Genomic DNA, 13,527 nt, shown 5'->3' with positions numbered 1-13,527 from the left:
CTTATTTAAATAAAAGCTCTATTAATGTACATTTGCATATGTACTTATTTAACGTGAATCCTCTATTTAGACGCAATATAGTTGAGTAAACTATTTATTTGAAAAGGAGAAATTCATGATATACTTATATGCTGGTAAACTACAAAGCTGGTAAACTCTTAAATAAAAAAAAAAAACCACAAAGTGCTTAACCATTAGATAGCCCAACCATATTGATAGTGAAGAAAGTAAGATATTGGTTTTGATAAATAAGAGCAAAAGGTCATTTACTCAATACGAACCTATTAATGTGTTACTTTCCACCAGAGCAGCAGACTTATCCCCATCTCCACATGCAACCCGCTGAGTTTTTAAGTAAGCAGACAGAGATGACGGCAGAGCGTTCTGCCAGATTAAGAAGTTCAGTAGGTAGGAAGCTGTTACACAGTCATATGGTTTGGTGCTTGTGCTGAGCTCCAGTGCTGCCTGGAATAAGCCTTGTAGTTTCTCTGAATCCTAGGATAAAGCAGAAACTCAGTCATTATCACTTAAACATTTCTTTAATTTGAAGGAATAACACATATTTATGCCACACAACTGACAACCGATACGAACATTAATTCTCTGAATATAGGCTGGAGTTTGTTTTTTTTTTAGGCTGCGCCAAGTGGCACGCGGGATCTTAGTTCCCCTGCATTGGAAGTTCAGAGTCTTAACCACTGGACTGCCAGGGAAGTCCGGATAAAGCTTTTTTTTTTAAGTACCTCTTTCTTCAGCAAAAGTATACTTTTTCCTGTAGAAATTCTGCTATACTATAACCAGATCATCTTCGTTATTTCTATATAGCCCAGAGTTCTTCTGTATGTCAAGATTTGTTTTACTGGGAGTCATGCTCCTGCCTTTCTCCCCACCCCCTTCCCATACAGCTAGTTCAATGGAGAAAAATACACATACATATGAAAATACAAATTCACCAGGCTGTTCCTAGCAAAGCTCCATGTATATGTGTGAAAAATAAAGTGATAAGATCAACCTCAGAAATTCTGCATTAGAGCTCCCACACCTATATCTCATCTAAACATGCACTCACACAGCCTGTCCTCAAGAAGACAGAACAAAGGGCAGTTCACTGTAATACACATGGAAAGGTACAGGGCTGAGGACAGGAGACATGGATCCTAGTCCCAACTCCACAGTTGACAAGTTGCATGTTCACCACACTGGAACCTAGGGTTTCGTTGCTCAACAATATTGATTCTACTAGGATTATCTCATAACTGTCTAATATAAGGGAAAAAATCATTATCTAGGTATACCAATATTTAATAATGTCTTCTAATATCAAATAATAGACTCAAATATCAGCCTATTGCTATTTAAATTCTTTGCTATTTGCTGTTTAATTTTCTATGACCTAAAAAACTGGAAGACAGTGGCTAAAACTCAAATCTAAATAAATATTAGAAAGAATTAATTAAGCATCTCAACCATTTTTTGTAACTGACAGTTAAGTCCCTAAACTAACCAACCAGTTAGTAAGAAACAAAATAAATAGCCTTTGGAATCTAAAAGAGCATCTTTGTTCTATCATCTCAGGTCAATCAAAATATAAAGACCTTGGATATGTAGCTCCACAAGAAAGAAGGGCAAGAGACTAGGTGAGTAGTAAAGTCATATATTAGAAAGATATGCCATCAAAATATGAATATACAGATCCTTAGAGAGATTAGGCTAGCATTCAAAAAATGTTTTCAAGTTAGCTATATTAAAAAAGTTAATTACATATTACATAGGGTATACCCAAAGAAAGACTTTGAAAATATAATACATAACTAATATTTTAAAATCTTGAATTTAAAATCTTCAATCTGGGACCATTTACTAATACACAAGCCAGACCAAATATATAACTACCAGAATCCTATAGCAAGCTATATGTGCTACTAAGTTTCCTGAATTCTTTAAGTTGTGTCTATATACCAAGCATGTGTTTATCAAATTAGATACACAGAGCCCCCCTGAGGGGCCTTCATAGTCCATGTAAGGACCAGGTCTTTCATATAGGTGCCATAATATATACCTTTCCCCACTCCAGATACTCTCAAAATACTAGCCAGGAATGAGGCATAGTTATACATATGATACGAAGCTACAGTGAGATGAATGGTAAGAGGTGAGGGTTGGTGGAAGGGGAAACAGAGAAAGAGAAAGCATCTTCTTTAAAAATGCTTATAAAGTACAAAAGTTAGCAGCCTAAGTACCAAAGAAGTTTCTGCACATCAGGGCACCTGAAAGACCACCAGGATAGGTGGACACCAGGGAGCAACTTTCAATGTGAACCCAAGTCAGAAATGTTTGAGATTTTGCAATGCCGTCCAGAAGCAGTGGTAAGACACCTTAGGCTCTCTGACATGTGCTCCGACAGAATCCCACTGCATCTACAAACTGCCATACCTAAACAGAGCCAAATAGCTAGAGCCCAGACCATGGCTCAGCTCCCACCCCTAAAGGCTCCCGTGGCCTGTATACAGCTCCAACAGGGAGCCACAGCAAAGCTCTAGAGCCAGTGACCCGACAGCTGCTGGTGACCTCAGTGCCCCAGAATAAGCTTCAAGGGTAGAGCCAAGTACCAGGGTCTCCTGAAGACCCATCCCCAAGCTTTGCCTTCACCCCTGAGACCATCTTTGATTCTCACCCCATGGTGGGAAGTGCAAGGCATCAGGAAGAGCATGGGGGCTGGGGATGGGGTACAACACCCAGGGAGAAAAATGCTGTTAACCTCAAGTACTCTGAGTTTCAGTCTCAGTTTAGCTATTACTTGTTGGAAGATCAGAAACATGTTCTCTACCTCATTTACACTAAGCTTCCCAGTCTACTATGCAGGGAGATTATCTAAAAAAAAAATCAAGTTACTGTAAGTGATGTGTTTTGATCGAATATTAACATGTCCAAGGGAACTGGGGAGACCACAGTTAACTGAAATCTACCAATAATCTTGTAAACAATAAAACCTACTGCCTCCTACACCTCCCTTTTTATCAAAACAATTTTTTTTAAAAAAGCAAAGATCACTGATTTGGATTTTGTTTCTCTTACAATATTTCCTCCTTCCCCACTACCCATCCCTACCTTCTCCATTCCACTACCTGCAACAGGAGAGGTATTAATGATAACTGAAACAGAAGATTTAGTAAGAAGGCAGATGCAAAGAGCCTGGACAATCCACAGACTGCTTTAACTGCTGCTAAGATAGAAAGTTTTCATGCATACACCACATTTACACTAACAGAAGAAAAGTCCAAATACCTGAAATTGTACAAATGTTTTTGGTAACTTCATTAGAAGATCAAATGCTAAAATTTTCACTTCTTCAAAAGTGCCAGTTAAACATTCCATTAGCGTTTGGAAACGACCAACATCAATATCATGACTCAGCTGATATACTGTTTGGACTCTACCTAAAAATTTAAAAAAAAAATTTTTTTGAAGTGAACAGCAGGAAAAGGAAATCAACATTTTGAAATTATGTGTCCAAATTTATAGAAAATTAATGTAAGAACTCACACCTTATATTTTACCCACAACAGCGTAAAAAATATTTCCAATAATTTATTTACTAAAATGATAAAATAATAAGTATTACAATTCTACAAATAGGAAATATTTTTCAATAACCACTTTTAAAAATTGAAGAATAGTTCCTATACAATGTGTTAGTTTCAGGTGTACACCAAAGTGATTCAGATATATATATTTACACACACACACACACACACACACACACACACACACACACTCCTTTTCAGATTCTTTTCCATTATAGGTTATTACAAGATATTGAATATAGTTCCCTGTGTTATACTGTAGGTCCCTGTTATTTATCCATTTGATATGTAGTAGTATGTATACATTAATCACAATCGCCCCCCCTGCACCCCACTAGCCCCTTTGCTAACCATAAGTTTGTTTTTTTTGTCTGTGTCTCTTTCTGCTTTGTAAATAAGTTCATTTGTATCATTTTTTAAGATTCCACATATAATTGACATCATATTTGTCCTTCTCTGACTTCACTTAATACGATAATATCTAGGTTCACCCATGTTGCTGCAAATGGCATTATTTCTTTCCTTTTTATGGCTGAGTAGTATTCCATTGTGTGTGTGTGTGTGTGTGTGTGTGTGTGTGTGTGTGTGTGTGTGTGTGTGTCTATGTACACACACACCACATCTTCTTTATTCATTCGTTAATGGGCATTTAGGTTGTTTCCAAGTCTTGTTATTGTAAACAGTACTGCTGTGAACACTGAGGTGTATGTATCTTTTTGAATTAGAGTTTTTGTCACTTCCCGATATATACCCAGGAGTGGGATTGCAGGATCATATGGTAGGTCTATTTTTAGTTTTTTAAGGAATCTCCATACTGTTCTCCATAGTGGCTGCACCAATTTATATTCCCACCAACAGTATAGGAGGGTTCCTTTTTCTCCACACTCTCTCCAGCATTCATTATCTGTAGACCTTTTAATGATGGCCATTCTAACTGGTGTTAGGTGATACCTCATTGTAGTAGTTTTTTTTGCCACACCAAAAAAAATCCTGGGTTTGCAGGATCTTAGTTCCCTGAGGTGGGATCGAACCCAGGCCTCCTGCAGTGGAGGCGCAGAGTCTTAACCACTGGACTGCCAGGGAATTCCTGCTCATTGTAGTTTTTTTTGTTGCTGTTGTTGCTGTTTGCGGTACGCAGGCCTCTCACTGTTGTGGTCTCTCCTGTTGCGGAGCACAGGCTCCGGACGTGCAGGCTCAGCGGCCATGACTCACAGGCCCAGCCACTCCGCGGCATGTGGGATCTTCCTGGACCGGGGCACGAACCCGTGTCCCCTACATCGGCAGGCAGACTCTCAACCCCTGCGCCACCAGGGAAGCCCTCATTGTAGTTTTGATTTGCATTCCTCTAATAATTAGTGACACTGAGAATCTTTTCATGTGTCAGTTGGCCATCTGTATGTCTTCTTTGAAGAAATGTCTATTTAGGTCTTCTGCCCATTTTTAGATTGAGTTGTTTGTTTTTTTGATATTAAGCTATATGAGCTGTTTGTATATTTTGGAAATTAATCCCTTGGCTGTAGCATCGTTTGCAAATATTTTCTCCCAGTCTGTAAGTTGTCCTTTCATTTTGTTTGTGGTTTCCTTTGTTGTGCAAAAGCTTTTAAGTTTAAATAGGTTCCATTTGTTTATTTGTTTTTATTTCCATTACTCTAGGAGATGGACCCATAAAATATCGCTGCAATTTATGTCAAAGAGTGTTCTGCTAATGCTTTCCTCTAAGAGTTTTATAGTATCCAGTCTTATATTTAGGTTTTTAATCCATTTTGAGTTTATTTTTGTATATGGTGTTAGAGAATGTTCTAATTTCTTTCTTTTACGTGTAGCTGTCCAGTTTTCCCAGCACCACTTATTGAAGAGAATGTCTTTTCTCCACTGTATATTCTTGCCTCCTTTGTTGCAGATTAACTGACCATAAGTGAATCAGTTTATTTCTGGGCTTTTTATCCTGTTCCATTGATCTATGTGTCTGTTTTTGTGCCAGTACCATACTTTTTTGATGACTGTAACTTTGTAGTATAGTCCGAAGTCAGGAAAAGTGATTCCTCCAGCTCTATTCTTCTTTCTCAAGATTGTTTTGGCTGTTCGGGGTTCTTTCGTGTTTTCATACAAACTTAAAAATTTTTTATTCTAGTACTGTGAAAAATGCCATTGGTAATTTGGTAGGGATTGTACTGAATCTGTAGACTGCCTTGGGTATTATGGTCATTTCAACATTATTCATTCTTCCAATCCAAGAACATGGTGTATCTTTCCATCAGTTTGTGTCATCTTCAATTTCTTTCATCAGTGTCTTACAGTTTTGGGGGGTATAGGTCTTTTGCCTACTTAGGTAGGTTTATTCCTAGGTATTTTACCCTTTTTGATACAATGATAAATGGGATTGTTTCCTTAATTTCTCTTTCTGATATTTCACTGTTTGTGTATAGAAATACAACAGATTTCTGTATATTAATTTTGTATCCTGCAACTTTACCAAATTCATTGATGAGCTCTAGCAGTTTTCAGGTAGCATCTTTAGGATTTTCTATGTATAGCAACATGTCATCTGCAAACAGTAACAGTCTTACTTCTTTTCCAATTTGGATTCCTTTTATTTCTTTTTCTTTTTCTGACTGCTGTGGCTAGGACTTCCAAAACTATGTTGAATAAAAGTGGCGAGAGTGGGCATCCTTGTCTTGCTCCTGATCTTAGAGGAAATGCTTTTTGCGTTTCACCATTGAGTATGATGTTAGCTGTGGGTCCATCATATATGGCCTTTATTATGTTGAGGTATGTTCTCTCTATGCCTACTTTCTGAAGAGTTTTTATCATAAAAGTTTTACCATAAAAACAAAAGGGGGGAAAATAAGACCTACAAAAACAAATCCAAAACAATTAATAAAATGGCAATAAGAACATATCAATAATTACCTTAAATGTAAATGGACTAAATGCTCGAACCAAAAGACACAGACTGGCTGAATGGATACAAAAACAGGACCCATATATATGCTGCCTATGAGAAACTCATACAGATCTAGAGACACATACAGACTGAAAGTGAGGGGATAGAAAAACGTATTCCACATGAATGGAAATCAAAAGAAAGCCAGAGTAGCAATACTAGCATCAGATAAAATAGACTTTAAAATAAAGACTGTCACAAGAGACAAAGAAGGACACTACATAATGATCAAAGGATCAATCCAAGAAGGAGATATAACAACGGTAAATATATATGCACCCAATATTGGAGCACCTCAATATATAAGGCAAATGTTAACAGACATAAAAGGAGAAATTGGCAGTAACACAATAATAGTGGGGGACTTTAACACCTCACTTACATCAATGGACAGATTATCCAGAAAGAAAATCAATAAGGAAACACAGGACTTAAATGACACATTAGACCACATGGACTTCATTGATATTTAAAGAGCATTCCATCCGAAAGAAGCAGAGTCCACATTCTTTTCAAGAGTACATGGAACATTCTCCAGGATAAATTACATGCTAGGCCACAAAGCAAGCCTTGGTAAATTTAAGAAAACTGAAATCATATCAAGCATCTTTTCTGACCACAACGTTATAAGGCTAGAAATCAACTACAAGAAAAACACTGCAAAATTCAAACACATAGAGGCTAAACAATATGCTACTAAACAACCAATGGATCACTGAAGAAATCAAAAAATACCTACAGACAAACGAAAGGAAATAAGTAGTTTTTAAAGATTTGTTTAAAACTATTTCATTCTCTTTCAAAAAGTTATATATTATTATACAAGATACCTAAGTTATTTTTCAAATAAACAAGTACAAACAAATAAATTCAGGAATACATCTTTTAAAAAAACCTTCATAAACTTTCTTATCCTAGAATCCAAAGGCCTACCATGTCTTAGGTGAACTGACATAGAATAATCAATACAATGACATATCCTTTAAATAATTTAAAAATCTGCCTGTTTGATTTGAATCTTATTCAAATATGTAGTTTTCCCTAGGCATCCATTCAACTACATGTATTACTTGCACTTAGGTTTGGTTGACTGAAAGAATCAGAGTGGAGGATGGAAGAGGAGGCAGTGATGTAAACAAAACAGAATGTGGGCTTCCCTGGTGGTGCAGTGGTTGAGGGTCCGCCTGCCGATGCAGGGGACGTGGGTTCGTGCCCCGGTCCGGGAGAATCCCACGTGCCGTGGAGCGGCTGGGCCCGTGAGCCATGGCCGCTGGGCCTGCGCGTCCAGAGCCTGTGCTCCGCGGCAGGAGAGGGGCCCGTGTACCGCAAAAAAAAAAAAAAAAAAAAAAACCCCAGAATGTTAGGTCTCCCTCAAATAAATACCCGAGTAGGTTGATTACTCTGTGAATTTCCTATTATAACACAGATAAACATAATTGATGGATAAGTTGAGGTATCTGCATTGCCCATAGTCTATTATAAAAATATTACCCCCAATTTTTTTTTGTTTGTTTCTTTGTTTTTTTTTTGTTGTTGTTTGTTTGTTTTTTGCGGTACGCGGGCCTCTCACTGTTCTGGCCTCTCCCGTTGCGGAGCACAGGCTCCGGACGCTCAGGCTCAGCGGCCATGGCTCACAGGCCCAGCCGCTCCGCGGCATGTGGGATCTTCCCAGACCGGGGCATGAACCCGTGTCCCCTGCATCGGCAGGTGGACTCTCAACCACTGCGCCACCAGGGAAGCCCCAGTTTTTTTTTTAATAAAGATTGACTGTTACAAAAAAAAAAAAAAGGTTAAAATTACTATCAATATGGAATAATCATTTCAGTGTTTAATATACAAATGTGTGAACAGGTTGATTTTTTTAAAGTAACATTTACATTATTAACCATTGAAATAAACGATTATATTTATTGAAAAAAAAAAAGACATATCCTAATACCATTCCTGGGCATCAACAGTAAAGAAGGAATCTTTTTGCCATTCAGGCAAAAAGTTCAATTCATCTACAACGTGGAAAAAATCAGGCTGGCTTCACTCTTTGCCACAGCAGTATGTAGTGCTAGAAGAGAGTGGAGCAATGCTTACCAAATCCTTAGGGAGAAAAGGGGTGATGAAAATCTACATATCAAAATCCCATTCCAGTATCAAGTATAACAGCAATATAAACATTTTTGAATGTGCAAGAAATTAAGAACTACATTTTCCCAAAAGCTCTTCTCAAAAAAAGATGACTTTCAACCAACAAAGAAATTAACAGAAAAACTATCACTAAAGAATGATGACAGTCACCAAATCTATTAGAGTAAACCTATGGGAATAAGGATTTCATAGCAGGATGTGAAGAACCTTTAACATTTAATGAATTAACCCCTCGTAATACCTGAAAACATTTCTATGCTTAATTAGAGGAATGTTGCTCAATATAAATCAGCATGTGAATTCATTTAATCTTAACTCGCAAGTTAGTCCAACCCTGTGAAATTCATAGGGCAAGCAAATGAAGTTTTTGTCACTTCAATCACACCTCTGCTCAAATCTGCCTCTTCTTTTCCAATTCGGACACCTTTCATTTCTTTTTCTTACCTAATTCCTCTGGCTAAAACTTCTGGTACAACGGTGAATAGCAGCAGTGAAAGTAAGCATCTGTGTCTTGCTCCTGATCATAGGGGAGGAACTTTCGGTCTTTCACCATTGAATATGGTGTTGTCTATGGGCTTTTCATGAGTGTCCTTTATCATAATGAGGAAGTTTTCTTCTATTCCTAGTTTGCTAAGTGTTTATTTGTCTAAAAGGGTGTGGAATTTTGTCAATACTTTTTCTCCATTGAGATTATCATGTTTTTTTTTCTTTTGTTCTAATGTAGTGCATTACATTTACTATATTTTCTTATGCTGAAACACCCTTGTGTTCCTGGGATAAATTCCACTTACTTAGTCATGGTATATAATACTTTTAATATGCTGTTGGATTTGGTTTTCTAGCATTTTCTTGAGAATTTCTGCACCTATATTTATATAAGATACAGCTGTAGTTTTCTTGTGGTATCAGAGTGATGCTGGCTTCATAGAATGAGTTAGGAAATGTTCCTTCCTCCAATTTTTTTGAAGTTTGAGAAGGAACGGCATTAATTCTTCTTTAAATGTTTGGCAGAATATACCAATGAAGCCACCCCCCTTGGACTTTTCTTTGCTGAGAGCTTTTCTTTTGAGAGGCTTTTGACTCCATCTCTTTATTTGTTATAGGTCTGTTCAAATTTTCTACTTCTTGAGTCGGCAATTTGTATATTACTAGGAATTTGTCCATTTCATGTAGGTTACCTAATTTATCAGAAATACAATATAATTGTTCACAGTACTGTCTTACAACCTTTTTTATTTCTGTAAAGTCAGCAGAAATGTCTCTAATTTTATTTCTGATTTTAGTGATTTACATCTTTTTTTTATTCTTAGTATAGCTAAAACTTTGTCAACTTTGTTGATCTTAAAAAAAAACAACAACTTCTGGTTTTGCTGATTCTCTGTATTGTTTTTCTATTCTCTATTTCATTTATCTCCATTCTCTCCATTATCTTTATTACTTCCTTCTTTCTGTAACTGTGGGGTAAGTATGCTCTTCTTTTTCTAATTCCATGAGGTGTAAAGTTAGGTTATTCATTTGAGATCTTTTTGTCTTACATAATGTAGGCATTTACAGTTATATAAATCTCTCTATTAGCAGTGCTTTTGCTTCATCCTATAAGTTTTGGTAAGTTGTGTTTTTGTTTTCCTTCCTCTCAAAGTATTTTCTAATTTCCCCTTTGACCCATTGGTTAGTTAAGAGCTCTGCTCAAATTGGAAGCCTTCTCTGACACGATTGTATGAAAGAGCTATTACTCCCAAACTCCCAGGCACTCTATACTTCCCTGCACTTTTCTTCTTGAAATATTTTTTCATACTACTTATCTCCATCTGAAATTCTACGTATCACTTGTTGACTTACTTAGTCTGTCTATCGTCACTAAAGTCTAAGCTCTAAAATGGGAAGCACTCTGTTTTGTATACTGTGTATCCTTGGCACTAAATAATTTGTTGAACAAGCCCATTTTTTTTTGTTTTGTTTTGTTTTTTGCGGTACGCGGGCCTCTCACTGTTGTGGCCTCTCCCGTTGCGGAGCACAGGCTCCGGACGCGCAGGCTCAGCGGCCATGGCTCACGGGCCCAGCCGCTCCGCGACACGTGGGATCTTCCCGGACGGGGGCACGAACCCGCGTCCCCTGCATCGGCAGGCAGACTCTCAACCACTGCGCCACCAGGGAAGCCCTGAACAAGCCCTTTTAATCTAATTGTGGAATCCAATTTTTCACCATGAATATTGTGACATTTTATTCCAAATGAGAAAGATGTATGTGGCTTATTCTTCTTGAACTAGGACATACTTGAGGAAAGGCAAAAGCCATTTTAACTAATCCCAAATCACAGTCTTTCTATAAAATAATATAAAAACCTACATTAGTATTCTTGAGATAAAGATGAAGAATGAGTTTACATTTCCTATCCTGTATTTTTCAGTCATGCTTCTTTAGCCTCCTTTACAGTTAATGGGTACAGTATGGTTTGCTCTATTTACATTACTTCCCAGTTGTTTAATTAACATCATTACTGTGCCATCAGTCAATGCCCAATTATACATGACTCATTCATTAGAAAGATGACACAGGTTTTTCACTTTTAAAGTATATTTAAATATATTAAACTATTCTCTCAATTGAAAAATTACCAGTATAATTCAGCCTAGATATTTCCCATACACCTAGGTGTTAACTATAAATATAGGAATGCACAGAAAACTTTTTGTTAAATGGATAATCAATCACTCTCAGGTAAAACCTTATTTTCTAAATTCAGTTGTAGTACCACTGAAATTCCCTAAACTGATGGGTATTCCTGTATTCATTTTCTGTGGATGCTGTAACATACTACCATGACCTTGGTGGCTTAAAACCACATAAATTTATTTTCTCACAGTTCTGGAAGCCAGAAGTCTGAAATCAAGGTGTCTGTAGGGCCATGCTCTCTCTCAAGTCTCTAAGGGAGAATTCATTCCTCGTCTCTTTCAGCTTCTGGTGGCTGCCAGCATTCCCTGGCTTATAGCCACAGCATGCCAATCTCTATCACCACTGTCACAATGACTCCTCCTTTTCTTTTTGTCACATTTCCCTCTGCCTCCCTCTTACAATGCCACTTGCAGTGGCATTAAGGCCCATCCAGATAATCCAAGATTATCTCATTTTAAGATCTTTAACTTAATCATATCTTAAAAAACCCCTAAATAAGTAAGGTGTTATTTATTTATTTATTTTTTTGTGTGTGTGTGGTACGCGGGCCTCTCACTGTTGTGGCCTCTTCCATTGCGGAGCACAGGCTCCAGATGCGCAGGCTCAGCGGCCATGGCTCACAGGCCCAGCCACTCCGCAGCATGTGGGATCTTCCCGGACCAGGGCACGAACCTGTGTCCCCCGCATCGGCAGGCGGACTCTCAACCACTGCACCACCAGGGAAGCCCAATAAGTAAGGTTTAAATAAGTAAGGTTCACTCTCACAAGTTCTAAGGATTTGGTACGGGTTTCTTTTGGAGGTCATTTTTTGTCCTACTACACTTACTTAATCAGGTGATCCAATTTATCAAGAATAATGGGACAAACTAACATCATGTATCTCCTGTTACCATGCCCTGAGAAAGAAACTATATCACCTATGCAGTATTCCTGCCAAAAATGCATAACATGAAACAAGTCATAAGAAAACAATCAGACAAACCCAAACTGAGATACATTCTTCCAAAATGTTAATGTCATGAAATAAGAAAATTTCCAAATTGAAAGAAGTTCAAGATGTATAACAATTAAATGCAATGTGTGACCTTAGACTGGTTCCTGGATTGTGGGGAAAAAATTTTTTTCTACAAAAAGCCACTTATTAGGACAACTGGTACAATTTGAATATGGATTGTATATTAGATAACAGCATTGTATCAACATTAATTCCTGAATTTGATCATTGTGTTATGGTTAGAAAATTAATGAGAGGGCTTCCCTGGTGGCACAGTGGCTAAGAATCCGCCTGCCAATGCAGGGGACATGGGTTCGAGCCCTGGTTCAGGAAGATCCCACATGCCGCGGAGCAACTAAGCCCGTGCGCCACAACTACTGAGTCTGCGCTCTAGGGCCCACGAGCCACAACTACTGAACCCGAGTGCCACAACTACTGAAGAGCCCATGCGCCTAGAGCCCATGCTCCAAAACAAGAGAAGCCACCGCAATGAGAAGCCCACACACCGCAACCAAGAGTAGCCCCCTCTCTCCGCAACTAGAGAAAAGCCTGCACACAGCAATGAAGACCCAACGCAGCCAAAAATAAAACAAATTTTTTAAAGAAAGAAAATTAATGAGAGAGAAACAGTGAGGTAAAGCAACTATTGCAAAATAACTTACGAATCTAAGTAGAGGGTTCATGGCTGAACTATTCTTGAAACTTTGTTGGTTCACTGAACTATTCTTGAAACTTTGCTGTTAGTTTCAACTTTTTCAAAACAAAAACTTGAAAAAACTGGTGTTCTTCAAATGAAGCAAGTCTGTATTAACAGCAAATAACTGCCAAAAAATTATACTTTGCCTAAAAATTTAAACTAAAAAAAACAGTCCAACTATAAAGTTCCCTGGTCCTTTGGCCATTCCCTCCAAAAGAGCAGTACATTTTCCTGTTCGTCCACCGTCAAGCAAGACTGAGCACAAACAAGAAATCATCATTAAAATACACATACGTTCATGTATGGAGATAAAAAGAATCATTTCTTGTCAAAAAGGAAAATAAGGGCTTCCCTGATGGTGCAGTGGTTGGGAATCCGCCTGCCAATGCAGGGGACACGGGTTCGAGCCCTGGTCCGGGAAGAACCCACATGCTGCGGAGCAGCTGAGCCCTGTGCGACACAACTACTGAGCCTGTGCTCTAGAGCCCGCGAGCCA

General features: G+C 38.1%; 1 protein-coding gene across 4 annotated transcripts in view; it reads right to left on the bottom strand.

Moving 5' to 3' along the window:
• The window catches only part of THADA (THADA armadillo repeat containing), a 314,824-nt gene that overhangs the window by 267,090 nt on the left and 34,207 nt on the right, over positions 1 to 13,527 (bottom strand). For all 4 annotated transcript variants that reach the window (XM_060026719.1, XM_060026718.1, XM_060026720.1 and 1 more), the window contains 2 exons: positions 3,286 to 3,437; positions 282 to 495 (listed from right to left, as the gene is read on the bottom strand). In XM_060026719.1, coding sequence (XP_059882702.1) covers positions 282 to 495; positions 3,286 to 3,437 — 366 coding nt within the window. The remainder of the gene's footprint in view (positions 1 to 281; positions 496 to 3,285; positions 3,438 to 13,527) is intronic.

Source organism: Delphinus delphis, chromosome 12 (assembly GCF_949987515.2).
Source record: "Delphinus delphis chromosome 12, mDelDel1.2, whole genome shotgun sequence".
NCBI lineage: Eukaryota > Metazoa > Chordata > Mammalia > Artiodactyla > Delphinidae > Delphinus > Delphinus delphis.
The sequence above is the reverse complement of the archived record's forward strand: the minus strand, read 5'-3'. Positions and strand labels throughout refer to the sequence as shown.